Genomic DNA, 26,540 nt, shown 5'->3' on the forward strand with positions numbered 1-26,540 from the left:
GGTAGATGGCGACTTCCCCCTTTCAGCTTATTATTGTGGAAATTCTTTCTGTTAACCTTGCCAACACACAATCGAGCAATTAGCTGGTTGCATTGTATTTGAACAGTAAAAGCATGGACACATTTAATACAGCTCTGTACATTTCAGACATGTTCAGTTTTACTTTTGGCTAAATGCCATGCCTGATTTACCTCTAGCTTATATCTGAAGGCAGACAACAATGACACTTCTGCTATGCTAAGCATTTATGCAAACTGACTTCCAGACCCTGCATGAAAACTGTAGTGCATACGCAGAACACCTTGTCCAATTTTGGCACAGTTGAGGCATTAAAGATTAATTTCCTCTCCATACACATAGGCTGGGTGTTAGTCAGACTTTGAGAAATTAGTTTCAGTTTTAGCTAGATATTTTTTTATATAAAAGATACAAATAAATTCAGCTTTTTCCAACTGCATGTAAACGTACTGTTCATTTACCAGGCTGTGATGGATGTTTTGTTTTCTCAACACACTTGACTATTGTAATTTTGTGCACTTAGTCAGACCTGTTAAGTCTTTCTTGCTACTTTATTACATTTTTGATTCATCTTCTTCATAAACAAAATATTTATATCATTATATTTGATAAGATCTGATAAGTCATCCTGTCTCATTTTTGCTTTGCCAGACCTCTGCAACAAAACATGTGGCCTAGCTGTGAAATAAAGCTTTATACAGCCAAAGTAAAGATTTTCACCTTCTGTCCTTGGAGTCCCTCTGGACCTTTAGCACCAGCTGGTCCCTGAGGGCCAGTCAGACCTGGAGGTCCATCAGCTCCTCTTGGTCCAGGAGGACCAGGGACCCCAGGAGGACCCTACATGAAGCACAGAGACAGACATTAATTTATCCGGGGGTCTAAGCATGAGCAATAATGATACAACTCACTCAAATGGCTTTGAAGAATTTGAAGTTCATGAACTCACCCTTTCACCTTTCTCTCCCTGAGCTCCTTTAGGTCCTGCTAATCCATCAAACCCACGGTCACCCTACCCAGATGAAGGAAGAAGTTACACATTGCATTTGGAAATATCTCTTTTAAAAAAAGAAGAAAAGAAGTCTAAAACTTTAATATAAATTAGAACTTATAATGACAATACCCTACCTTGGGACCAACTATTCCCTCTTTTCCAGGTACCCCCGGGGCTCCAGCAGGACCAAGCTCCCCCTGGAAACACAGACTTTGTTTGTAGTTGCCAAAATGAAGCACAGTGAGGTCTGAAAAAAACAAACAAACAAACAAACAAAAAAAACCACAAGCTCTATTTCTCTACCACAGACAGAAGTCATACCTGTTCACCTTTTCTTCCTGGTAGACCCGGTCGTCCGTTGATGCCAGAATCACCCTTTAACATACACAGGGGTTTAAGTACTTACAGTACAGTAAAAACAGAACAAGATACATCAGGGTATATGCAGGAATCTTGAAGTTAATTTAAATACCTTTTTATGACTTTTTCAAGACCTTCTCAATATTTTTAATACCTCACCGCCACTTCAAGCTGTAACCATTTACATCAGTGATATAGCTCACTCTGGCGCTCTCAGAGACAATTTACGAACATACCCACAATAGCCTAGTTTTTTATGTACCTGTTCATCTTTGTTTTTTAATAGAAATGAATAAATTCACACACTTTTACAATGTTTTTGGGACTCAAACTCTTGGACAGCTAATTCAGAAAAAATACTTTCAAATTTAAGACTTTATGAAGTTGTGATAAGACTTTTTAATACTTTTTAAGGGTCTTAATTTTTCCAAAATTGATTTATCACCTTTTAATACTTTTCAAGACCCCGCAGATACCCTGTACATGGATGTCTGAATATTTACAGTAGTCTTAGCAAAATGTAGAAGAATGGACAAAATGATAAAATATTATTAATTCTCTTTACCAATATCACACTCTTCCTCCTACATAAAAAAACAAATCTGTCTGCCCCAATCCCACCTTGTCTCCTTTGGGTCCATCGCCTCCACAAGTTCCCTTGGGTCCTCTGTCACCCTGGAAACACATGAAGTCCATCACTGACACAGACACACAGCGACAGTTGTGAGTCACAAAGGAACAAAACACACTGATCCAGACAGGGTCCGTCCGCAGACAGATGGACGGATGAAGAGACAAATGGATGGATGGATGCTTTCAGCTGTTAGCTTTAGAGACTCTCAGAGAACATGGATGAACTAATAGGAAGTTTTATCACAGTTTTTTTCTGAAATGAAATTCAAAATCATTTATATTATTATTATTATTATTTTTTATTATTATAAACCTAGCCATCTTCACAATGTTGAACAATTGCCCAAATCTTGGCTAAACCATTTAAACAAATTCAAATAAATAAATGAAGTGAAATAAAATGTCTTTCAGGCTGAACAAACACATTTTCAGGTATCAATCATCATATTGTCTGAGTGAAAGCAAATATACTCTGCATGAATATTTCCGGCACACTCTATGTTAATTATCTCCAATCTTATAAATTTCATGCCTTTATGGAGTTGTGATAATTATCACCCACCCCTGAAAGAGCTTCAAGGCTAAAACCACAGTTGATGAACACTCATCTGTCTCATGAATAAACATACAAACAATGACAATACCTTTATTCCTCTCATTCCAACAATGCCAGCCTCTCCCACTTCCCCTTTACGTCCTGGCAGCCCATCTTTTCCTGGTAGACCCTGAAAGAAGAAACACAATATCTTTCCTTGTTTAACCATTAAAAGAAGAAAAAAAAATGCAGAACTCTAACAAGTCCAAGCCACAGACCAATTCACCGGGTACTCCAGGTTGTCCAGCTTCACCCTGCAGACAGACGACAGAATTACAGTGATTAGTGTTAAATTATTACTTGTGCAGACTGCTGCCTGACTCCAACTTTGATTTAATCACAATGATCATTCACCCTCAGTGTCATTTACCTTCTGTCCACCAGGGCCACGGGCACCCGGAAATCCAGTGGATCCTCGTTCTCCCAGCTCTCCCCTCAGACCCTGATATCAAATACAAAGATATATGGATATTAATCATTTGTAAAGTCACTACTCTGACATCTTATTTCTAGGGTTAGTAACTGCAGTGTCAGTATATATTTGAATGCCATGTCTTTAAAAAAATACATCAATATAGAACATGAAATATTTTTCCAATCTTAAACTGACTGATGTCTGAGCCAGCCTAAAGAACAACTACAGGTTTGAGATTCTAGTGAACCAATATGAATAAAAGTGGTTTCAAATATATTTGTAAATTAGTAATGTACAGGGACATCTGAAATTGCTTGCGTATGTTTGCTTCTACTTCTGATGTCATATAAGGAAGTCCACCTGATTCAGGTTATGTTGACATTACTAAAAATATATATAAGTAAATGCCAATCTTGTTAATAAGGAAAAACATTTTATTTTTATGCATACAACAGACCGCTATTTTCTTAACTTTTCAACCTTTAGTTCATCTAAAACATATGAACTTAAGTACTGTCCTGGTCAACATTAATACTAGGGACACAACTTTCAAAATAGAATTGAATAAAACTTTTTTTTTTGGGTTACAGTAAGGGTTAAGGTGATGGTAGCTAACATAGCTATGTAGTTAATGTAGCTTAAGCTAAGCTCACAAAACAGCTATGTAAGCTATGTAGATACATTATCTACATAGCTAAAGCTATGTTTGCTAAAGCTCATGTTGCTGAAGCTAACTTAGCTAAATTGGCTTATGCAGTAGCATCAATTACATCATTTTTATAGCCATGTTAGTTTTATAAAGCTAAAGCAAGCCACCATTTGTGTAACTACTTGTAAAATGGGTCTATACATAATTTAATCCCGGAGTAAACCACTTAACTTTTTCTCTGTTTTACTAATCATATTAAGCAGCAATAAGAAATCGTAATTTTCTAATTTTTCAAAAAGTTACTCTCTGATTGTTTCACAGTGATTACACTCACACTACAGATCTGCCCAAATGTGAAAGACGGTGCAGGATTTTGTGTAACTGCTGCCAAAAAAAAATTCACATCCCTTTCTGCAACTGCATGTTTCTTCTCTGCCCTCTATCACAGACACAAATGGATGCTTTATTCGGCTGTCATCAAATCTATTTAATCAAATATGTTTCATAAAGTCCCTTTCACGTCTCATTAAAATGCACAAAATTATTCAGCGTTCAGTCAGCCAACTCAGGTTTACAATTGTTCAAAGCAGAACATGTTTTTGTTTAATGCCAGGCTCAGATGTCATCACTCCTCACAGAATTATTTTAAATGCAGAATTTAAGGAGTGATGAGATAACTTCTTAAACCTCTGTCTGAGCCTACAGGTGGATGCTGAAGGGGAGCTGGATTGAAAGCAAGAGCGCAATGTTGATTCAAGGCAGAGCTGGCAGCAGCAGAGCAGAGGGAGCAACTGGAAATCTTAGGAAACCGTGGGAGGATGGTTGTCAGGTGAAGCAAGTCAGGTGTGAAATCAGGGGCTCAAATTGTCTGCCTGAACTAGCTCACAGGCTTCACTTTATCATATAAAGTTGGTATAACTCTGAATAGTTTTGTGCTGTGATCACCAGAATCAAAATCAGAACCAAGTTTGATTGGCAAGTATATTTTCAAATACGAAAAATTTGACTTGCTGTTTGGTGCAAGATAAATAACAAAGAGGGAGAATAAAAATATTAAGGGGTTAGACTTTAAAGATTGTTACAGAAAAGGCTCATATAGTTGTATTTCAAGAAATCATATTATCAAAGGCAGGTGCACACTGGCCAGCTCTGAGTCAATTTTTTTTTCAGTGCAGCATAAGAAGGTTAAAAATGATTCAGAATACTGCATAAAGTTTGTTTTGTTTATATTCAAGTTCTATTAGACTACCAACATGGCTGCAATGAGGACACTGCTACAGAAAACTTGTAGGGGTTTTTCCTTTAACTTTTATGAATGACCAATCAATTGTTTGGTGCAGGGGTGTAAATTCAGTCAACCACGTTTTTCTTATGTTGACTACAGCCATAATTAACACTGTAAATTACAAGAAGCCCTATAATTATCTAAACCAAATTTTAATTGTTAATGCACAATCTAATATTGATTTAGACTGCTTATCATTAAATAATAATGATGGTCATGTATGAATCATATATGATCATTCAAACAGCAGCACTCAAACCATTACAGCTCTACTGGTACAGCAGGAAGAAATAAAATTACCGGCTCCCCATGGGGTCCCTCTTGACCTTTCACTCCTTTTTCTCCCTGCACACCTTTAGGTCCTCTGTCACCCTAAAAAAGAGCAGGAGTGAAATCAACAAAAAGCAAAGCCATATAAACACAGCATGAAGTTGGGAGGATTTTTGCTGTTTTCAATATTTAGACCCATCCAGGTGTTCACTGACTGTTTCTCCTTTGTTGCCTTTTTCTCCAGGAGGTCCTCCCACAAGCACTGTGTCCCCCTGTGACAGAAAAAGTGCCAATAAACATCAGGCTTAACCCCAAAGCTAAAACAAACAGTCAATGTTACATCTAGTTATAGAAAGGGAATATGTTTGTCTTCTGGCCCTTCCACCAGACAGCCTTAAGGCAGCATCAGGTGAGGAAAAATAAAGAACAACAGCTTGTGCATGACAGAGATCCTGTTAGATGACAAGGTTAGTCACCAAGGGCTGTGCTGGTTGAATCCATTACAAAACCAGAGGGCAACACTGACATCTTATTTAATCTCAGTAAAAGATCATTTTATTTTGTTGCTTTCTGTAATTTACACTCCCCTCCAAAAGTATTGTCACAGTGAGGCCAATTCCTTTGTTTTTGCTGTAGACTGAAAACATTTTGATTTGACATCAAAAGATGAATATGAGACAAATGATCAACATTTTAGCTTTTATTTCCAGGTGTTTACATCTGGATCTGATACACAACTTAGGAGACCGCACCATTTGTTTAAACCCACCCATTTTTCATGTGAGCAAAAGTATCAGAACATGTGACTAACAGGTGTGTTTTGTCGCCCAGGTTTTCACATAGTCTACACTCAGTTTCAGATTTGGGTTTTGCTTGTGCAGACTGCATTTATAGTTGAGAGGCATAACCAACATGAAAACCAAAGAGCTGTCTATGAGTGAAAAACAAGCAATTGTGATGCTGAGAGAAGATGAAAGATCGATCAGAGCCATTGCACAAATATTGGCCATAGCCAGTACAACCATTAGGAATGTCCTGAAGAAGAAAGAAACCACTGGTGCACTCAGTAATAGACGTCTAACGGGTAGACCAAGGAAAACAGCAGCTGTTGATGACAGAAACATTGTGAGAGCTGTAAAGAAAGATCCTAAAACAACCGTTAGTGACATCAGCAAGAGTGAAGGTATCACCATCTACTGTTCACAGAAGACTTCATGAACAAAATTACAGAGGCTACACCAGAAGATGCAAACCACTCATTAGCAAGAAGAACAGGGTAGGCCAGGCTTGAAAGCTTTACTAAAAAGTACAGAGATTACCCTCAAAAATTCTGGGACAAAGATTTATAGACTGATGAGACAAAGATGAACCTTTACCAAATTGATGGAAAGGCTAAAGTTTGTAGAAAGAAAGGATCTGCTTATGATCCCAAACATAAAAGCTCATCTGTGAGATCTGTACAGAAACATTTTCTCTGCCAATTTCAAGAAAGAAGTAACCAAAGTGATTGGGAATTTCTTTATCATGCAGCAAGATAATGACCCAAAAAACACTGTCAAAACCATAAAGGAGTTCATCAGGGGCAAGAAGTAGAAGGTTTTAGACTGGCCAAGTCAACCTCCAGACTTGAACCCTACAGAGCATTTTAGCTGCTAAAGAGGAGACTGAAGGGAGTAATCCCCCAAAACAAACCAAAAGTGCTATCTTCTAAGATGTGTATCAGATCCAGATGTAAATACCTGGAAATAAAAGTGGAAATGATGATCTGTCTCATATTCATCTTTTAATATCAAAATATATTTTCAGTAAAAATAAAGGTATTGGCCTCACTGTTCCAATACTTTTGGAGGGGAGTGTATATTTAGGAACCTACTTGTTTAATTAATAATAATCCTGAAAAGAACAAGGGACACACTATTATTAAGTGAGTTTAACATACCTTGGGATTTCTTTGGCTTTCTGGCTTCTCTAACCCCAACTAAACATGTCACACTAAGGGGTCACATGAAGCTTATCAACCTGATAATTCAACCCAGGATTTTTTTGAGCATGTTCACATAAAAAAGGCTTTGTATACTCAATCATGATCGTGATCATGCTCTCCATCCTTTGACATTTGTATTTTGCTATCTCAGAGAAAACTATAATATCAAAAAACAGAAAGAAGATTACATGATTCCTTGAATTTACTCATTTCTCTTTATGGCATTCTTCTAATAAAAAAAATAAACCTCATTGCTCTCTGATACATAATAATTGTAAAAGACAAGAATAACTTTCATAATTATATTTCTATATGAAAAATTTGGAAAGACAAAGTAGGCAGTGTTTGACATAGGTTGATTTCATATCCTATACATAGCCTATGATGGATCAGGCCCCCCAGTCTTCGCTTTGTAAGAGAAGGGGCTTTCTGGCTCTCAGGTGTGCATGTGTGTTTTTCTTAAAATGTGTTTTTTGTATCAAACCTTTTAACACTGTGTATATTCATATATGCCTTCTGCTATCAACAGATTCGATCTCATGAAAGAGCCCTTTCAAAAACAAAAGCATGAAAAAATCAATTTTCTTTTTCTCCTTTTTTTTGATATCCTGTCATCTTTACAAACACAAACCAATACAGAAAAGAGAAAGAAGAAGAAGCAGGAATGGAGCTTATTAGATATTAAAATGCACACGCACCTTCTCTCCTTTGTCACCTTGCAGCCCGGCATCTCCCTGAATGAAAAAGAAGAAGATTGAATGCAAAATATTTCACTGAGGTGTGTAAATTTAATTCACTACTTTACTTGATCGCTGGGGGACAGAATCTGGCATGTTGTGACATTTAAATGAGAAAAAAGGAGTGGTAGTGCTCACCTTCTCTCCCCGAGCTCCTCGAGCCCCTGCTGGACCCTGACGAACATAAACACATAATACTCATTATATATACACCTTTAAACTGGAAAACCAGCAAGCATGAGTCTACAGCCATTTCTCAGTCAGAGAATTAAGCTGAAATTGCGATAATGTCATGACTCCTGAGGGTGTTCAGTGTGATTAAAGAGGGAGCACAGGTTGATTAGACTTGAAATGATGGGTTCTTAAATACAGTGAGGGAGGACAAGACCTTCTGAATTATTATTCTGCAATCTAAGGAATACATTTTGTCCTTGAGACGTCTCATCCATAATTGAAATAAAGATTTAGGCAGGTAATTTTTCCCATTCCCTCTCTAAAAAGATCCTAAAAGCTTTTGTGAAAAGTCTCTGTGAACGTTGTGTTCCTGGGTGATGAATCAGTAAAAAGGACACTGGGTGTTTACCGTTGGCCCTCTCTCTCCATCCAAGCCAGCCCGACCCTCCTCTCCCTAAGGTGTGACAGACAGAGAAAGAAAATCACGTTTACTCTAATGTTAGTAGGATCCATCACCTGGAGGGCCTTTTCACATCAGGTCACATTTTAATGATTCGGTGACATCTTACTCTGGGCCCCGCATCTCCTCTCTCTCCTCTGGGACCAGGAATCCCTACGCCGACTTCCCCCTGGCAAGAAAAATGATATGTACACCTTTTAAATGAGTCCTTTTATATCAATGTGCAGAGACAGAAATATGTGAAAGCTTGGAAAGTTACCTTGTCCCCTTTGACTCCATTAATGCCAGGAACGCCCTGGAAAACAAAATATTTATCATGAAGTTATACGCATCTTGGTTTTGTTCCATAGTTTTCTCTCTGTCACTCAGTATGTTTGCATGTACATTTTAGTTGAGCTGGCTAGCTCAATTAGGCCACTTAATATATGCCTGATTGACCTGTTACATCACAGACAAAACAATCAATCTTTGTTTTCCTTTTTCTATGTTAAACAGCTTCAGGTACCACGGTAAAAATCTTTCTTCTGGCATGTCAGAAGATGTACTGGTTCTCATTCTATCCATCACCATGTTAAAACCTTTGTCTTGTGTTCTTCCCAGCTTTATTTAACATATTTATGCTGTTTTGGCTTCAAGGTCAAGGTTTTGGCATGATAACCGCTGAGCATGTGCAGGATGCCTAGGCTAGTTTGAGTCTAATTTACATGTATTTCAAAGTCCAGTTGTAGAAGGACTAACACAGTAAATCAACTTTTCTAAGTGCATGTAAACCACCTGACAGACCTTTGTTTTAAAACCTTTATTTTATCCATTTATTTTAGAGATAATATATCTTACCACCACTAACAGCTAGCTAAAATACATTTTCTTAATCTAAATTTAGCAAATAATTCTAAACAGGATTGACACTCACTGCCTGTCCCAAAGGTCCAGGAGGACCAGGAGGTCCAACATTGCCAGCTCGGCCTGCAAATCCCTGGAGACCCTAAAAATGACACATCAATAGTTTAAAATGACAAAGTGCAAAGACTGAGACAAACAATATTGCATGATCAGTATCTCTACTCACCCTCTCCCCTGGTGGACCTGGAGGTCCTGGTTGTCCAGCTTCTCCTCTTGGGCCAGGTTGTCCTGAACCTCCTGTCTTCCCCTGAAGCCCTGGAGGACCAGCTGGACCAGGAAGACCAGGATCTCCCTGCATCAAAGTGACGGTTAGGTCTTGAACTGAGGCATCATGGAATAATCCAATCAGAGAGACCAGACAACTCACCTTTAACCCCTGAGGACCGTCTCGACCGGGAGGTCCAGCCAGACCGATTCCTTTCTCCCCCTTGGACACACATTTTGATAAGTCTCTGTTAGAGTTGGGGTTTGATGTCAAGCAAATAAATCCAATAAACATTCTACAAAAACTTACCGTAGACACACTTTAGTTTTGGGTACAATTCTCACCATTAATTGGCTGCTTATTAGCATGCAAATCAGTGGCATCCTAACTTCTTATTAGTCATCATTAACATCTTATTAGTACCTTATTCTACGAGACCTAAAGAGTTTTTCTCTTAATAGTGTCCTTATTACTGCATATTATTAGCAAATTATAAAGTTGTTTCATATCAATTATAATCTTAATGTTTTTTGCTTGGTACATCTGTTATAGGGTAGTAATATCACAGGAACAGTTTTTCTTCTTTATTAACTCTAATTAAGTATGGCCTATACTAATGAAACAAAGTATAGCATTTTAATTCTAATTAATGTCCAAATAACTCCTAATTAAACCACTGTAACTCTGATTATGCACCTCAACCCAAAGTCAAGTCTTGTTCATCATTTATTCACTAGTAGCTTCACAATATTAGCACATATGTTGTATTGACATCCAACCTTACAAGTCACTATAGATACCCTTACCTTATCTCCTTTTGGCCCAGGAGATCCTGGAGCACCCTGCAAAGAAGAGCACATTTTGAGTTAATCAAATTAAATTGGCTGATCTCAGATAATGCAACACATAAATCTCTGACTACTTTCACAAAGTGCTGTCGTTTTAATGATTTAAAACCTTCAAATATCAGCTCTGCCTTCATTATTATTCTTGTGAAGACACATTTGTTTGTCATTAGAGTTAACATGCCTTGTTAACCTGAAGGAGGACAAATAATCAACACCTCAGGCATCACAGGAGATTACAGCTGACACTCTAAAATAGAAAGCCTGGAGACGTTCATCACATCGCTGTGGAAACAGGGTTATGTAAGGTAAGATCAAATAATTAGAGTACCAAGAGCTTAACAAGAAGAACACTGTCTTTTTTTTTTTCAGTGAAGATACATTAACCTGAATCCTTATACCTTAGCACTGTGGATCCTTATTAACAGAGTCATGTCTTTTCATTAAGTATTTAGAATTAAAGAAAAAATGTTCTTGGAGGACCTTTCCGTTAAGATTTTAAAGGCAATGTCAAAAAACAACTAACTGAACTCTTTCTTTTGTCTGTTTAGCTCTATCAAAAGAAAATCTAATACTACAAATAAAGCAGCTTACTGACTAACCCATTTGTCATTTTATGGCTTATACAGTTAACTGAGCTGAGATTTAAATATTTATTGACGATTTCAGATTAAAAATGTATATTATATAAATGTATATTATTTCTTTTTATATTTAATATTTTTCCTTTCTCATTCAAAATATGCAGCATAAAACACTGGTAATTAGTCAGCAAACATGTTAAAATAAACCACTTCATGAGAGTAATTCTTTATGCTAGTAACACAATAGTGAAATGAGACATTCACTCAAATATGATTGCAGAGTTGTAGAGTAATGTGTCGATGTGCAATATATCAACAATAAACCAGCAGAAGCTAATGCAAGACATGAAATCCCAGGCTCAATCCAGAACACGTATTTGACTACTTACATCTTCTCCAGGCTCTCCTGCTTCACCAGCGACTCCCTGATACAAAAACAAATCACATGTTGATGACATGTTGTCTTATTGAAATTTTACGCACACTTGGTGTTGTTGTGTGTTATGATGCTACTCACCCTCTCTCCTTTGGAACCAGCAACACCTTTATCTCCTCTGGTACCCTGAAAGACATTATGAAGCATACAATTTAAATTAAAAAAGTACTTCATATTTTCATGCTGATTCGTTTCACCAGTTGGGAGAGAACTTCTGCTGCTTTATACACTCACCTTTTCTCCGGCTAGACCTCGCTCACCCGCCACGCCTGGGAGGGTTTGACCAGGCAGACCCTGCAAAAACCAAATTTTTGTCAAATTAACACAGCTGTCGTGTGAATAGGTATAGCTAATACTGAAGGTCAATACTGCATAGCATCTGCCATCAGTATGTAAATGAGGAGTGAATGGAGTGAAAGGGTGCGAATGAGTAGGTGTGACCTGAGGTGTACACACTGCCCTACACAATGTAAGACTGATAAAGGAGGGATTGTAAAAAAATAAAATAAAATAAAATAAAATAAAATTATATATATATATATATATATATATATATATATATATATATATATATATATAAAACACACTTTTAGTTTTAAGTAAACAGTACTTAATCACTTCAAGTTTCTTTTTGAATTCCACTCAAATGTTTTGACAATAATTTTTTAATCTTTAAAATTTTTTCCAGAATACCTTTGGGCATTAAACACATTTGCACCATGAGTGAAGTTGCCCACTTGGTTTGAGAAGTCCCACCTGTGTGAAAGTTTGCTAATATGGCAACGCTGGTGTACTGAATATGATGGAATAACACTTCCTGAATCAGTGTGCACCTTTCATTCATGCCACTTTAAGTCACAAAAGTGTGAGTGGCATGAATGTTTGAAATTAAAATATGTGAAAGATTTAAGTAAAAATAACAATGGTTGAGAAAAGTTAACCTAACAGAACTGACAAGTAAAAAAGAGTTGATTTAACTTAAAATGGCTAAGTACCTTCTACTTAACAAATACTGTTTTTCAGAAAGAATTACTTAAGTATAAACTCAAGTGAAAGTGTACAACTTTAAAAAGGCTTTTGTAAATGCAACACATCATATCAAGTTTACTTTATTGAGGTCAAAAAGTAATTTTACTTTGTTTTTATTTAGGAAATCGGTTTGCATGATATTTTGAAGTAATTAAAGTAAGTTGCAAAATAAACCTGTCAGTGTAAGAAGTGCAGACTGTGAACATAGTACCTCAATGAGTGAAAGACTAAGTCTAATCAGTGACAAAACTGTAGCTTACATCCCTGAGGATTTTTTAACTGAATGGCTGGGAAGAAGGGACAGGGTTTAATCTTCTATGTAATACAGGTATGTATGGTAGATTAAAACTAACCAGTAATGTATGGCCATATGGTCTTGGTCGAATATAATATGAAAATGAATGTGATGAAATAAAATCCAGCCTGGGCAGTGCATGGTCAGACGTGACCCTAACCATGACAAATAAATCACTTTAATTTTGAGTCCAGGTTGGTATTTGTGCCGAATGTAAAGCAATTTTCTGAGCATCTGTCTCATTGTGTTACAACGTGCAACCATACTTGTGTCTGTATGAAGGATGTGAAAAAAACATGCTCTGCTGTTACCTGCATGGAGGTATAAAATACCATATAGCCACTTCATTGCTACTAATGGTGACTCACCCTCTCTCCTTTAGGTCCAGGAGGTCCAGCCACAGCCTGTAAAAACAAGGAAAAATTTGAAGTAAATAACAGTAATTACCCGTACAACATAATACATGTTCTTGCTCATGAATAGATGTAAAAGCACTTGAGAAACTCTGTATTTAGGCCTTTATATCTTCAGAAAGAACAGCTAGACAAGAGTCCTGCTACTGGCACATCATTAGCCTGACCACTTCTCAGAACCTAAGTTATTCAATTTAAAATAACTCACATATGAGTTAACACTAAACCATGAGGGCTCATTTCAGAAAAGACTTTTCAATATCATCAGTTTTTCTTTCCTGGTTATCAGGTTCTTCAGGTCAGAAATGGAATAACCAAAATGGAATCCATCTCTGTGGCACTCAGACAGAAACCACAAAACCGAGGCAGCTTTGATGCCGAGAATGCAATACCACTTAATCTTTGGCTGTGTGTGTTTGTGTGTGTACAACTGAACAAATGGTGGAGCCGTTGAGCAGATGGACAAGTGTTGCCTGGTTATTTATCAAAGTGGTGAACTCTCTGACAGTGTCACTGCGGCTCTGTCCAAGGTGCTGAACCTAACACCATCAATGGAGAGGGAGCTGCTCGAGACACTCCTCACGATTCATGTCGACATCACACACAGCAGGAGTGGCAGCAAATACAGATTAACTAACATGCTGAGAGCTCTATCTTCAAGGAGAGACTATAACAAAGGAAAGAAACCCTCTAAAATCATTTTTTTAGAATTTAGAGTGGTGGATGAATATGTCCATCCATCTATCTATTCATGTATTTATATATTTTACAGAGAAAGTGTATTAACATTCAGCATTTCTGTACATAAGCCAGAGTTAGTTAAAAGGCTAGTTTCCATGTCCTGTGATCCTTTGGTATATACTGTGCAGAACTTTTATGCAGGTTTGGGCTGAAAATTGAGAATCAAGTAAGGCATGTAATGGTAAGTAACCCCACCTGAGGGCACCATTGGACAGAAAGGGGGATTGACACAACCAAGGTCATGCTTTGGATGTCCTTGCATATTATCAGGACACAAAAAAATAACGTATTGAAGAATAACAAAGTCACACCTTTAGGGTGGAGGAAGAGAGGGATGTGGAAGGTAAAGGTCTTCTCACACTGGGTCTGTTACTTTGAGATGCGTTATTTTTTTATTTATAATCCAAATCAACATCACATGCTTAATCCTTGGACACTAAGTTTGTCGTGTTTTATTTTGTTTTCCCTGCTCAAATTTGTAGAATGCAGCAAATTGTTTTGTACTGTGAGCAAATAAGCAGTAAGCTCTGTAACTCCTTTCAAATCACCCTGGATCCATCCATCCTGACAGAGACCTTCACATGGTTCCAGCCCGTGCATCATAACAATGTGCCAGGTTGGAGAGATGAAGAGCAACATTTCAATTTAGTCTTTGTTACACGGCTGTGAACAGGCCTGCCCACTGGATCCCCAAAAAACCCATTGAATGAGCACTCTCCATTGTGAATTATTGATGATATTGATGCTGTGTGTTGGATCTGTAGACTTGGTGCCCGTGTACTAGCTAACAGTTACTTTATTTTGGAGTCAAAAAAAGAGTGTCAAGCTACTATTAGGTTCTGAAGTTCAAATTATTTATTAATGCCACTATTTTACCCCTCTTGTTCATTGTTTTCATCCATTTTTTCAAATTTGTTTGCTCATTGAACCAACGTTTGCCTCTCTAAACCAATTTCTCCCCTGTTTTGTGCCACTTTTAACAGTTTTTGCTACTTTTAACCCCTTTAGCCACCCATCTTTGCCACTGTTAGCCAGTTTTTGCTACTTTTTAAACCACTTTTCTCTGGTATCCTGAAGTTTGTGCACATCATGGCTTAGCTATGAAGTCTGACATTACTTTCCAAATGGAAGTAATGCTGCCCCTCCACATTGTTAACATTACAAATAAAGAGGTTTTTCTGTTTAAAGAAAACTATATTGTACTACAACATAAACAAATAAATGAATTCATTTTTGTTGCTTTGATGAGTGATTATTATTCATTATTATTCATTCATTCATATTATTATCCCCCCTCATGGATAGCCTTGGCTATGAGTACTTCATATTTTCATGCTTGCTGTCCCGGGTGAGTCACCAGGGGTGGATAAGGTCTTGACAAAAGAAATGCCATAGAGCTTGACCTTGGCTGCACATATGTGCGTTGACATGTGTTGACCTTGGCTCTGACCCCCCCCAACCAAAAGCCCTTTCCAAACCCAGGTCGTGGCACATCAGCCCCTATGTTGAATCCCTAGTGCCCTACATGCCTACAACATATCCACAGGACTGTATATCAGCTCCTCTTTCTCATAAAAGCTAGATTATGGTATAAACTTAAGCAACTATTTCCAAGGGCATAATGAAAGAAAAAGTAGCATTGTTGCAAAAATAAAGGCATTTATAGCTGTCTAGCTACAGCTAACTGCTACAGAACACAACAGGGGAAAAGGATAATAAATATCACCAAAGAAGGAAAGAATTTGGCCATAAAAACAGTTTGAAATGATGAAATGTGAGAAGCATACTAAAAATGGTGACTGAAAAAGGTTAGCAATGTCCTTTGATGCCTATTTCAAGAGCCCAAGCCTCCCTATATTTTACCAAAAAAAAGGTGATATTTTATCCGTCAAGCAGCACAACTAAAAAAAAAAGTAAGACCCAGATGCCTGTCAAACACTGCAGTTCTGCTGTAGCACCTGGCAAAATGTGTTACTACGTATCATTATGTAGCCTGGCAGCGAACCTCATGTATTCAAGAGCTGCATCATAAAAAGTTATACAGCAGGCCAAAAAGTTTAATTTTTCCTGGCTCAGATGAGAGGAAATCTGATGCACCAGCAAGAAGAGCAAATTTACTGGCACAATGCATACTACTTCACAAGATCAGGTCGGGTTACTTACAACGTGATCCAGGTTTATATAATGAGATTAGCCTGAGTGGTGGTGAGATGATTTTGACTCTATTAGATAAGCCCTGCTCAGAGATGTGATGTATGTAAGTGACCTTGCCTGTCATTTTCAGTCTCACTGAGCTGAAATTGTGCTAAATTGAGCCCCTCATCGGCAGAACTGGCACAGATTTTGTCAACCACAGCCAATCTGTCTTAACAGATGTCTGCAGTCACTCAAATACAAACAACTAGAAGGCATAAATTATTCAGTGTTAGTGGTGCAATGCTAACAAATCATGGTCGAGTAGAGGTGCAGCTCAGGTAAAAAGAAAATAAGCAAAATATTTCAGGATGCACCCATTTCCCTCTGCCTTTCAGGTCCTTGCATGATTCTACAGAGTATAACCAAATGTGATTATATGAGTTCCTGAAAGGCAGAACTAGATATTAGACTTTTTAACATTCAAATCCTGACTTCCGGTGATGCCACAAGGCCGAATGCAGCAGTAGCTGCAAGCCCCATACCAGCCAGTGATAAAGTTATTTATTACTTGAAGAATTTAACGTTCAGTGACTGTGCATTGCACAATGAAGGGAGCAAAACTTTATCTGGGGATAAAAACTCCATCAAGACCTCAATATGGGCCTTTACCGGCGTTACAACCCGAAAAGAAGATCAGCGAAGCTAGGAAAACTAGCAACAGGATGCTAACTTGCAGAAATCAGAAAACTCAAGCTGGTGAGTTACTGCAGGAGCTAGCATCAGTGACTAAAGATCTACGGGAATTCAGACACCAGATGCACAAGACATTTTACGACTTTCAGGCCAACCTTAGAAAAGACATAAGAGCTGACAATATTCTTACGGGAGATTAGCCAGAAGCTAACGGAGACTGCAGAGGCCTTACAAACTCAAAGCTGGGTCATTAACGAAGCCAAAGCCCGCATAGCGGAATTAGAGGACGGCAGAACCGTGACCTTGGATGCCCTACTAATTCTTCTAAAACAAAAAAGTAAGCTTAAAGAAAAACTGACTGACATAGAAAACAGATCGAGGAGAAATAATGTAAGGATCTTTTGCATACCAGAGGAATTAGAGGGCGCCTTGGTTACCGACTTCATTAACAACCTGCTTAACATTAGGGCTGGGTATTTCTAAGAACCTCACACTTCAATTCGATATCAATTCGATATTGATTTAAATGCTTTGATGTTAATTCAGTAAGAAGTAGAAATACAGAAATGACCTGCTGACAATTTTTAATAATTATTTTCATGCCCATGTGAACATATGTGGTAGGTCACCTCACATTTTTTAGCAATAAAACATCTGAAAATAAAAACTTGCACAATAATAACTTATTTGTGCATAAGGAGTACAAAAGTAAAAAACATGCCGGTTCTGTATAAACACTGAAAAAGTAAAGTGCATGTGAACTTTAATAATATTTCTTTCCTCTTGGAAATTGTGATAAACCTAACATGGTTATGGTTGTTTGTTGTTTGGTCGAGTGTGGCCACCGTCCATACAAAGCGAATCACACGCACAGTGACCCCCACTGGCCAGGAGGAGAATCGATTCAGAGGATTTGCTGAATCAATATTGAATTGAGGGGGGAAATATTGCGATGCATCGATTAATCGATATTTTTGCCCACCCCTACTTAACATGGAGCTTGCCTTGCCTGAAGGAACAAATCAGAAGAATCAAAGGGCACACAGGGCTCTGGTGTTAAAACCGGGCCTGAACTCTCCGCCTAGATCGATCATTGTCAACTTTCTACAGTTTGAAGTCAAAGAGCTGGCGCTGAAATCAGCTTGGAAGAAGAAAATGTTCGTCGGCGACAAGCAAATCTTTTTCAATCACGACTATGCAAGTGAGGTGATGGTTAAACGCATCAAGATGCAAGGACTGTGAGCTAAGTTAAACATGAAAGACTACTTATAAAAACTAAAGGCCTAAGAAAAAAGAGAGAGATAAGAGGGGAAAAATTAAAAGGAGGAAGGATATATTAAGACAATTTTTGAAGGAAAGTAATGAGTTTGAATAATATTTCAGTTAATGAAAAAAGAAAATAAATAAATAAATAACAACCTCTTATTTCTGAGTTTTAGTTCTTAGTTAAGCTTTGATTTTCTTTTTCTTGTTATTGTAAATTTTAAGTTTTTGTACAAGGGCCTTTACAAATGTATCTTACGTAAATTCAGACAAATACTCGGCAACTACAGAATATACAAAGTATATTAAAACTTTTAAATGGACAAAAAAAAATCCTGGCTGGATGACTTAACATTTGACTAATGTTGGACACTAGGAGGTTTAGAAGACGGGCAATGGATCGTCTTTCAACCACTGGGGGGGGTCCATCCTCCAACAGGGACCCCATGGGAATAATATATTCCCAAACCATGGAATACACTGTTCAGATAACTGTTGTTTGTGAATGTTCTGGTTCCAAAAAATGTTCTGGTCAGGGAAAACTGAAGACCTACATTTCTTTACAACACTGGATATTGATAAGGCAAAACACAGGGAGAATTTATGCTATAATGCATCAAGGAAAACTTGTTAATGTAGTACTTGGATATGGTTAGAATCATCTCCTTAAATATAAATAGCATTCTCAACCTAACCAAGAGGAACAAAAAATTATCAAAATTAAAAAGAGATAAAATTGACATAGCGTTTTTACAGGAGATGCATCTTACAGAAATAGAACACAAAAAGCTTAAAAGGAAAGGGTTTAAACATGTATTCTCATCATCTAACAAATTTAAACATAATAGAGGTGTAGCCATTCTAATCTCAGGGAGCATTGTTTACGAGCATATAACAAAAGTAAGAAACAAAGAAGGTACATCTGTTTTGGTCAAGGTTAAGATAGATGATGTCTTAGTTACATTACACAATTTGTATGCATCACCAGGGTCAGGTTGGGAATTCTATTGACAGATGTTAAATATCATAGCAATGGAAATGCAGGCAATACTGATTTGTGGAAGAGACCAAGGAAAACTTGGTAAAATCGATGTATGGAGAGAAAACAACCCAAAAGAAAAAAGACTACACCTATTTCTCATCCCCACATTCAAAGTACTCAAGAATAGATTATTTTCAGGGAGCAGGTAGCCTAGTGGTTAAAGGCACTCCCCATGTATGCGGGCGGCCCGGGTTCGAGTCCGGCCTGAGGCCCCTTACCAAATGTCTCTCCCCAACTTTTGACCCTGCTTCCGACTCGATCCACTGTCCTCCTCTATCTAATAAAGGCACAAAAATACCCAAAAATAAATCTTGAAAAAAAAAAGAAAAAAAAAAGGAATAGATTATTTTCTTATGTTTAAGAGAGACAGACACTGGATAAATAGCTGCCACATAGGGACCATGGATATATCAGACCATTTTCCTGTACATTTATCATTAAAAATTGGAAATAGATCTAAAGAAACACTCTGGAAACTAAACTCAAGTATCCTAAATAAAAACATCAAAGAACATTCAACAAAGAAAGTAGAAGAGTACCTACAGGTTAACAATGATGGAAATGTGTCCCCAGCGGTGGTCTGGGATGCATGCAAAGCATTGATTAGATGTAAACTAATAGCAATTACATCAAGGCTGAAAAAAAAGCCTCAAAAAAGAGAAACTTGAAAAACTTAATAAAGAACTAAGAGAGCTAGAACTACAGCCCAAAAACTCACTTAACCTAAGTATGAAAACAGAGATGGAAACCAAAAAGAATGAGATCAATGAGATATATGCAGAAGAGATTGAAAGAAAGCTAATGTACACCAAACAAAACTACCATTAAGGAGGCGGTAAGCATGCCAGATTACTGGCTTTTAAAATAAGAAAGCAAGAAGAGTAGTACAATTTACTCAATAAGAAACTCCATAACTAAACAAACCTATGGGGATATTGATGAAATTAAAAAATGTTTTAAACATTTCTATGAAAAATTATATGTACAACCACAGATGGAATATGTCAATAAAATAGAAGACTTTCTAAAATCATTGAATCTACCTTTGCTTACTGAAGAGCAAAACAATACATTAACCTCGACATAAGGCAAGAAGAAATATATTATGCAATTGTAAGACTCAAAACAAATAAACCACCAGGCCCTGATGGGTTTACAGCACAATGGTAAAAAAGCTTAAAATGTGTTTTCACACCTATTCTAGTGAAAACATTTAACTGCGTTTTGTTTGAAAGATAAGTTCCTCTATCATGGAGAGAAGCAACAATATCCATCATCCCAAAACCAGGAAAGGTTAAGTTAAACTGCACAAATTATAGACCTATAAGCGTATCAAATATTCACTAGAAATTGTTTACATCCATCTTGGCTAAAAGGATGGAAAAGATCTTGCCACAGATTATAAATTTAGACCAAAAAGGATTTATTCAAACAAGACAACATAAGAAGAACTTTGCAGATAGTGAGACATATAACACATATTTATATATTTATCACATATTTTGGAGTTGCCCTGCTGTGGTCCCATTTTGGTTAAAAATTCATAAGATGTTAGAGACTGTCTTTATAATAAAAGTTCCTTTTTTGTATCTGGCAGACCTAAGGGAACTTAAATGGAGGAAGAAGGATAAGTATATGTTAAGAATACTATTGGTGACATGTAAAAAGTGCTTAACCAGAAAATGGCTGAAAAGGGAGATGCCCAGTGTAAATGAATGGATTGACCTGATACATAACATCTTTGTGATGAAAAGAATAACTTTTAGCACGAGAACAAAAAAACATGAATTTACTGAAAATTGGGCAAAAAGGATTACATATGTATCTCTTTCCAGACCAGACTTTGTGAAAACTCTTCTCATTAACATAATATAATTCCTCCTTGGTCTTTGAATTTACTCATTCTTTTTGTATGATTTTTATTTATTTATTTATTCTCCTTTTTTTAGGCCCCCCTACAAAATTAAATCTTCAAGGTCCTCATGTTCTTGTTAACTGTATGTGTGAAGTTACACCACATAGTTTTGTACGTTTATTCTAAAGCATTTAAAACAACAATAAAAAAGGAATTACAAAAAAAAATTCAAATCCTAAACTCTCAAAGAAAAACAATTGCTGCAGAGTCATCTTAATGTCCTCTTTCATTTGCAATGTAGGGATAAATTCCCAAAGTTACATCTAAACCACTACAGGAGATACATGAATCCATCCAAAGCAATCTAGACAAGCTTGTGCCACTTGCAAACTGACAGACTGGTGCTTTAATTAAACACTGGAGGCAATTTTCCATAAATATATGCAAGGATTTAGCAGAAATCCACATCCATAGTCGGTTATTTTTAGTGTAGAAGGCACTATACAAGCCTCCACAGGATTTTTCCTCCATTTAGCGAGAATCCTGAAAAAGAAAACTCTCCAGGGCTGAACTGCAGGCTGATTAAACAGACCTCTGTGTGTGAGGGGAGTGTGGACACAAGCTAGACAGACTAAATATGTTTCTGACACATGAAAAACTCATTTTACTGGGTCAACATGTGCCAGAGTGTTTGTTCTTTGAATGTCAATCAATAACAGTCGGATAGCAGACAAATCCCATAATGTCAGCTTACAGAAGAGGAAGTTCTTGTGTTTCTGCCTAATCCCAGCTTCAACTACCCACCAAATGTCATGGGGTGACTATGCTGGGAATGTTATGTTCTAGCAGAAAGATCAGTGACAGAATGAGTTTGGTCATTAAAAAAATAAAAAGAACATGTGAGGAACAAATATTCAGTCTGAACAAAAATCTATACTGATTTTTAAAAGACAAGGAAGGTGATGTAGACTCAAAGCTTTTGGAATTGCTTGACTTCGAAACGCAATATTCACAAAGTAAACCAAAGCATTGATTGGGTGGCAGTTTTGTATTGCTGTGTTTCAAAGGAAATTTGATTTAGACATTAAAAAAAGACTGAGGCTGCGATTATCTGATGGAACTTCACCAAAGCCCGTCACAGACGGAGCAGGCAATACACTTAAGTCCTTGGAAAGACATTCTGGGTTGTTCAGTTCACAGAATTCATTTCGATTAGGCAAAACCATTTAGGTGGATCTGTGTCTGTCAAGAAGGCAAGTCCTCTGACTGACCTTCCTGATAACTAATCATTCATTGCCCATTTTGAGGATGTTGTAAAATATTTGGTTTTGATATATTACTGGCTGATTCCACCTGAAAAGAATGAAAAACAGACTATTATCTGTTATCACAAATTGGAGGACACGGTTACTGAAAGGCTGCAGATTATTGATGACATGAATGTTTAATTGTTCTCTCCTTTTCTCTAAACAGAATTAAACTGACTGAAAGTGACTTTTTTAAGTTCTAAAACCCACTTTTACAACAAGTGTAGCCCATAAATTCCTTTTGCTACTAAAATCCACAATTGCAAAATATCATAATATTGTGGGAAAGTCCAATTTGCAAAAGTTTCCTGCTTCACAAGAAGGGTAAGCCACCTAAGGTCAATGCTGAAAGGTCAGACTGTTCCCAGAGGCTGTACTGGAGCATATTTGTGGAAAGTTGACTGGAAGAGAAAAGTGTGGTAAGAAAAGGTGCACAAGCAACAGGGATGAGCTCGGCCTTCAGAGGATTGTTAAACAGAGCTGGTTCAAGAACTTAGGGAGCTTCCCAAGGATGTCCTGTCCTGCTGCTGCTGGTCCAGTGCTTTATCAAGTCCAGAGTCAATGTTGTCAGCCGTCTACCAGGAGATTTTAAAGCACTTTATGCTTCTATCTGCTGAGGAGCTTTATGGAGGTACTGATTCTTTTTCCAGCAAGACATGACAACTGACCACACGGAATCCAAAACTACCAGAAACTGGTCTGCTGACCATGGTATTACAGTGTGTGACTGGCCAGCAAACTGGCCTGACCTGAACCCCATAGAGAAACGTCAAGAGGAAGATAAGAGACACCAGACTGAACAATGCAGGCGAGCTGAAGGCTGCTATCCGAGCAACTTTGGACTTTGTAATACCCCAGCAGTGCCACAGACTGATTGGCTCCATGCCACATCACATACATGCAGTAATTTATGCAAAAGAAGCTCCAAACAAGTACTGGCTTCATAAAGGAGCATAGTTTTTCACTTTTGGACAAGTGTTTTGTGATATTCTAATATTTTGAGATAGTTGACTTTTGATTTATGTTAGCTATAAGCAGTAATCATCAAAATTAAAACTTTTAATAATGAATCAAGAACATATGGAAGCTTCACATCTTGAATTAAATCACAAGGATAATATTCTATTTTTTTTAGATGTATCTGAACATAATTGCCTTAACTCAGCTAAGAGATCATTTAAACATTGGACATCCATTGAATAGCTCAGGCTTTGGTCTTGTCAACTGTATTGCCTTTACTGTTTTTAAACTTCTGCCTGCTGGCAGATAGTGAATGTATTTATTCTGAAATTTTTGTTGTCAAGCTGTTTGTAGCGTTGATTATATTCCTCTCTTTGCAGCTTTCTGGTTTGCTCTGTTACAGTTTACTCACAGATATCAGAGTTAAAATATGAAAGTTAATAAAGGCAGCTGGCAGCATCTAACAGTGGGAGTCCCAGACCGCTTTTACAGTTGTACGAACTGCAGGGGAATGTGTGCGGAAAACCAACAAGTTTACAAGCAGCCTCAGCCTCCTGGGTGGCCAAACAAGAGCAGCATGTGAGAGCCCAAGACTAGTCAAGATACTTCTATTTTGCATTTGTTTGCAAACAAAATACTATTTTTCCATTAAAATGCCATGATTCCTAAGGAGAACCTAAGAAAATTCCCCCCAACCAAAGTGTATAACAGACAAAAACTGAAGCAGTAGAAGGCTTATAAAGGCACAACAGGGATGTCATTTATGACTTCAGCTAGCTGTTGTTGGGATCACATCCAACTGAATCAGAGCAAAAAAGCAATTTCATTCTGCGTCCTTTTAGCCAGAGGCAGTTCTGTAGATATGTTCTCACCTTCCCTGGAGCACCGCTGTCTCCCTGCTCTCCTTTTAAGCCCAGCTGGCCTGGGGGTCCAGCAATACCCTGAGGAACAAATTACACATGGATACTGATGCACTTCACACTATGTACAAACATGACAATGTGGACACAAACACCGGCACACACAAACCTGCTTTCCTGGTAGCCCAGGTATTCCTTCTTTGCCAGGTACTCCGTCTCTTCCAGGGACTCCTGGTTTACCTGCTTCACCCTTAGGACAAGCACAAAATTCAGGATATAATTAGTGCTTAGTCTTGAAAGTACATGTAAAATACAATTAGTGTTGTTCTAACCTGAAATAAATCCATGTGTGATATCAAAACAGTAAGTATCAGTGAGCATCCACAAAAATCAGAGTAAAAATAAACATTTATAACTATCAGATAAACTTTAAAAATGGCCTTATTAGCAGATTAGAACAATTTTCCGGACTGTGTGAGCATAGAAGCTTCCATTTTGACTGATATACATATGTCAATTAAAAAAAATCTCTTTTACATTAAAAATGAAAATACCAGATAAAAAGCTTTAGTGCAATGTTAAATATTAGAAAATGTTTATTTACTTGAAATTAACATGGCATGTCTCCTTTTGCATTACTGAGTGGATGCACCCAAACTTGCTTGGACCTCAGGCATATGTGCATCCCTGATGATTTATGTTATCATACCTTAAAATGAGCTCCTTGTTATGTCACAGAATGCATGACTCTGTCAGTCTCTAATTTCCTCCGGTGTTTAATGGATGAAATGTCTTTAAATGATGCAAAATAGACAGTTTAGCTTAACTCTGGAGAATGAAGTGCAACTCCTCTCAGTTGGGGTAGTGTCAGTCAAGGGCAGGTATAAAACATCCGCAAAGTAGAAGAAAATCAAATTAAAAAAAATAAGAGAACCACAGTTTAGTGGACTTGTTGATAGAAAGTCAGTGTGTTGAGCTGATTGGTGTTTATTCAGCTAAATGTAAAACTAATCACATTTCTGCACCCTGCTGTTTGAGATTGTGGGTTGCACACTCACCACCTGCCCGGGCAGTCCTGGAGGACCCTGTGGACCCTACAGGGAGAAACACATACAGCACTATGATGAGCACACTATTATACACAAATACCATATGAGTGAAGTTCTTAAGGAAACATGAACACTGTTTTATTTCCCGAGGAGAAGCAGTGATTTATGGGAACACTTACTACAGCTCCCGGAGGACCTGGCGGTCCCGGCCGTCCTGTGCTACCCTGGGCACCTGGAGGACCCTAAAGGGAGAAATAAAGTCACGCAAAGTAAATGCTTTAAACAACTTATCTGATTGGACTGTTGTATGATATACATCTGAAAGCAGTTTTCTAAAATTGGTTACTACTGAAGCTGTTGTACCTGGACACCAACACCAGCCTCTCCTTGATTACCCTGCAGGAAAAAAAATAAGTGAGCCAACAGTTTGAAGACATTAACAAGCCATAAAAGTAAACCCACTGCACATGTAGGTAACTCACCTTCACACCTGGTGGACCTGGAAGCCCATTGGGACCCATAGGGCCCTAATTGAAACACATAAACATTAGTGTGTAACCTGCTGCTGATGATTATGAGTGTCTGCAAAGGTGTAAATGTTGCATCCCTTGAACAGTACTTACAGTTGGGCCCCTTATGCCAGGTTCTCCTGGGTTTCCCTAGAGGACAAAAACAAGTCAGATACTATGCATTCTTAGACAGCTGTAAACCCCTTCCTTAGACACCAACCTTGTAGCAAATACAGCAGACTAGACAACCTTAAGGTCAAGTTTACCCTGGGCTGTTTTTTTAATTGTGTGCAAATAAAATTTCTATGTCTGTCCATTTTTTCTTCTATTTTAATCCGGTGTTGTCAAAATCGCTGTCACACATAAAGACCCTCAAAACACCCTCTACTTTCAATTACTATGCAGGTAAAATGAGAGGGCAATAATTTTCTACCAGTTAATTTCATTCTAGTAAAAGAAACATTAGAAGTTGCTGTGGCAGTGTGTTCTGTCTACTACTGTGCTGCCCACTCATAAGTCATAGACTAGCCCTCAACAGGGATAATTAAAAGAAAGAGATTTATGAATGGAAAGCAAGCATTAGATATGCTCAACACGCCGCGTAAAGAAGAATTTGATAGCAGGTGAGTTGCAGGACTGAGCGATTAATCCTGGAGGGATTCAGGATTAGACAGATCACCATCTGACAGTGATCCAGTTCTCTGTCTGTGGTTAATCAGCTATTCAGTAAGTATGTTTAAGTCATTGTTCCTGATCTTTTATCAGCTGTTTGAGGTGTTCGTTTCTCAGTGATCAGATGTAAAACAAGTGTTGAGTAAATAAAGATTATTGTGCTAGTATTACT

At 37.6% G+C, this 26,540-nt stretch overlaps 1 protein-coding gene across 1 annotated transcript in view; it reads right to left on the reverse strand.

The window, feature by feature from the left end:
• col7a1 (collagen, type VII, alpha 1) overlaps nucleotides 1-26,540 on the reverse strand; it is a 92,187-nt gene that overhangs the window by 10,703 nt on the left and 54,944 nt on the right. The window contains exons 81-110 of the mRNA XM_041783577.1: nucleotides 25,811-25,846; nucleotides 25,670-25,714; nucleotides 25,551-25,583; nucleotides 25,367-25,429; nucleotides 25,197-25,232; nucleotides 24,308-24,388; nucleotides 24,151-24,219; nucleotides 13,237-13,272; nucleotides 11,779-11,838; nucleotides 11,626-11,670; nucleotides 11,498-11,533; nucleotides 10,486-10,521; nucleotides 9,842-9,901; nucleotides 9,641-9,766; nucleotides 9,485-9,556; nucleotides 8,831-8,866; nucleotides 8,681-8,740; nucleotides 8,521-8,565; nucleotides 8,076-8,111; nucleotides 7,899-7,934; nucleotides 5,432-5,488; nucleotides 5,247-5,318; nucleotides 2,968-3,039; nucleotides 2,816-2,851; nucleotides 2,647-2,727; nucleotides 1,991-2,044; nucleotides 1,331-1,384; nucleotides 1,144-1,206; nucleotides 965-1,027; nucleotides 739-855 (exon numbers count right to left, since the gene is read on the reverse strand). Of these exons, the coding sequence (XP_041639511.1) occupies nucleotides 739-855; nucleotides 965-1,027; nucleotides 1,144-1,206; nucleotides 1,331-1,384; nucleotides 1,991-2,044; nucleotides 2,647-2,727; nucleotides 2,816-2,851; nucleotides 2,968-3,039; nucleotides 5,247-5,318; nucleotides 5,432-5,488; nucleotides 7,899-7,934; nucleotides 8,076-8,111; nucleotides 8,521-8,565; nucleotides 8,681-8,740; nucleotides 8,831-8,866; nucleotides 9,485-9,556; nucleotides 9,641-9,766; nucleotides 9,842-9,901; nucleotides 10,486-10,521; nucleotides 11,498-11,533; nucleotides 11,626-11,670; nucleotides 11,779-11,838; nucleotides 13,237-13,272; nucleotides 24,151-24,219; nucleotides 24,308-24,388; nucleotides 25,197-25,232; nucleotides 25,367-25,429; nucleotides 25,551-25,583; nucleotides 25,670-25,714; nucleotides 25,811-25,846 (1,716 nt within the window). The remainder of the gene's footprint in view (nucleotides 1-738; nucleotides 856-964; nucleotides 1,028-1,143; nucleotides 1,207-1,330; nucleotides 1,385-1,990; nucleotides 2,045-2,646; nucleotides 2,728-2,815; nucleotides 2,852-2,967; nucleotides 3,040-5,246; nucleotides 5,319-5,431; nucleotides 5,489-7,898; nucleotides 7,935-8,075; nucleotides 8,112-8,520; nucleotides 8,566-8,680; nucleotides 8,741-8,830; nucleotides 8,867-9,484; nucleotides 9,557-9,640; nucleotides 9,767-9,841; nucleotides 9,902-10,485; nucleotides 10,522-11,497; nucleotides 11,534-11,625; nucleotides 11,671-11,778; nucleotides 11,839-13,236; nucleotides 13,273-24,150; nucleotides 24,220-24,307; nucleotides 24,389-25,196; nucleotides 25,233-25,366; nucleotides 25,430-25,550; nucleotides 25,584-25,669; nucleotides 25,715-25,810; nucleotides 25,847-26,540) is intronic.

This window comes from Cheilinus undulatus, linkage group 3, assembly GCF_018320785.1.
Source record: "Cheilinus undulatus linkage group 3, ASM1832078v1, whole genome shotgun sequence".
NCBI lineage: Eukaryota > Metazoa > Chordata > Actinopteri > Labriformes > Labridae > Cheilinus > Cheilinus undulatus.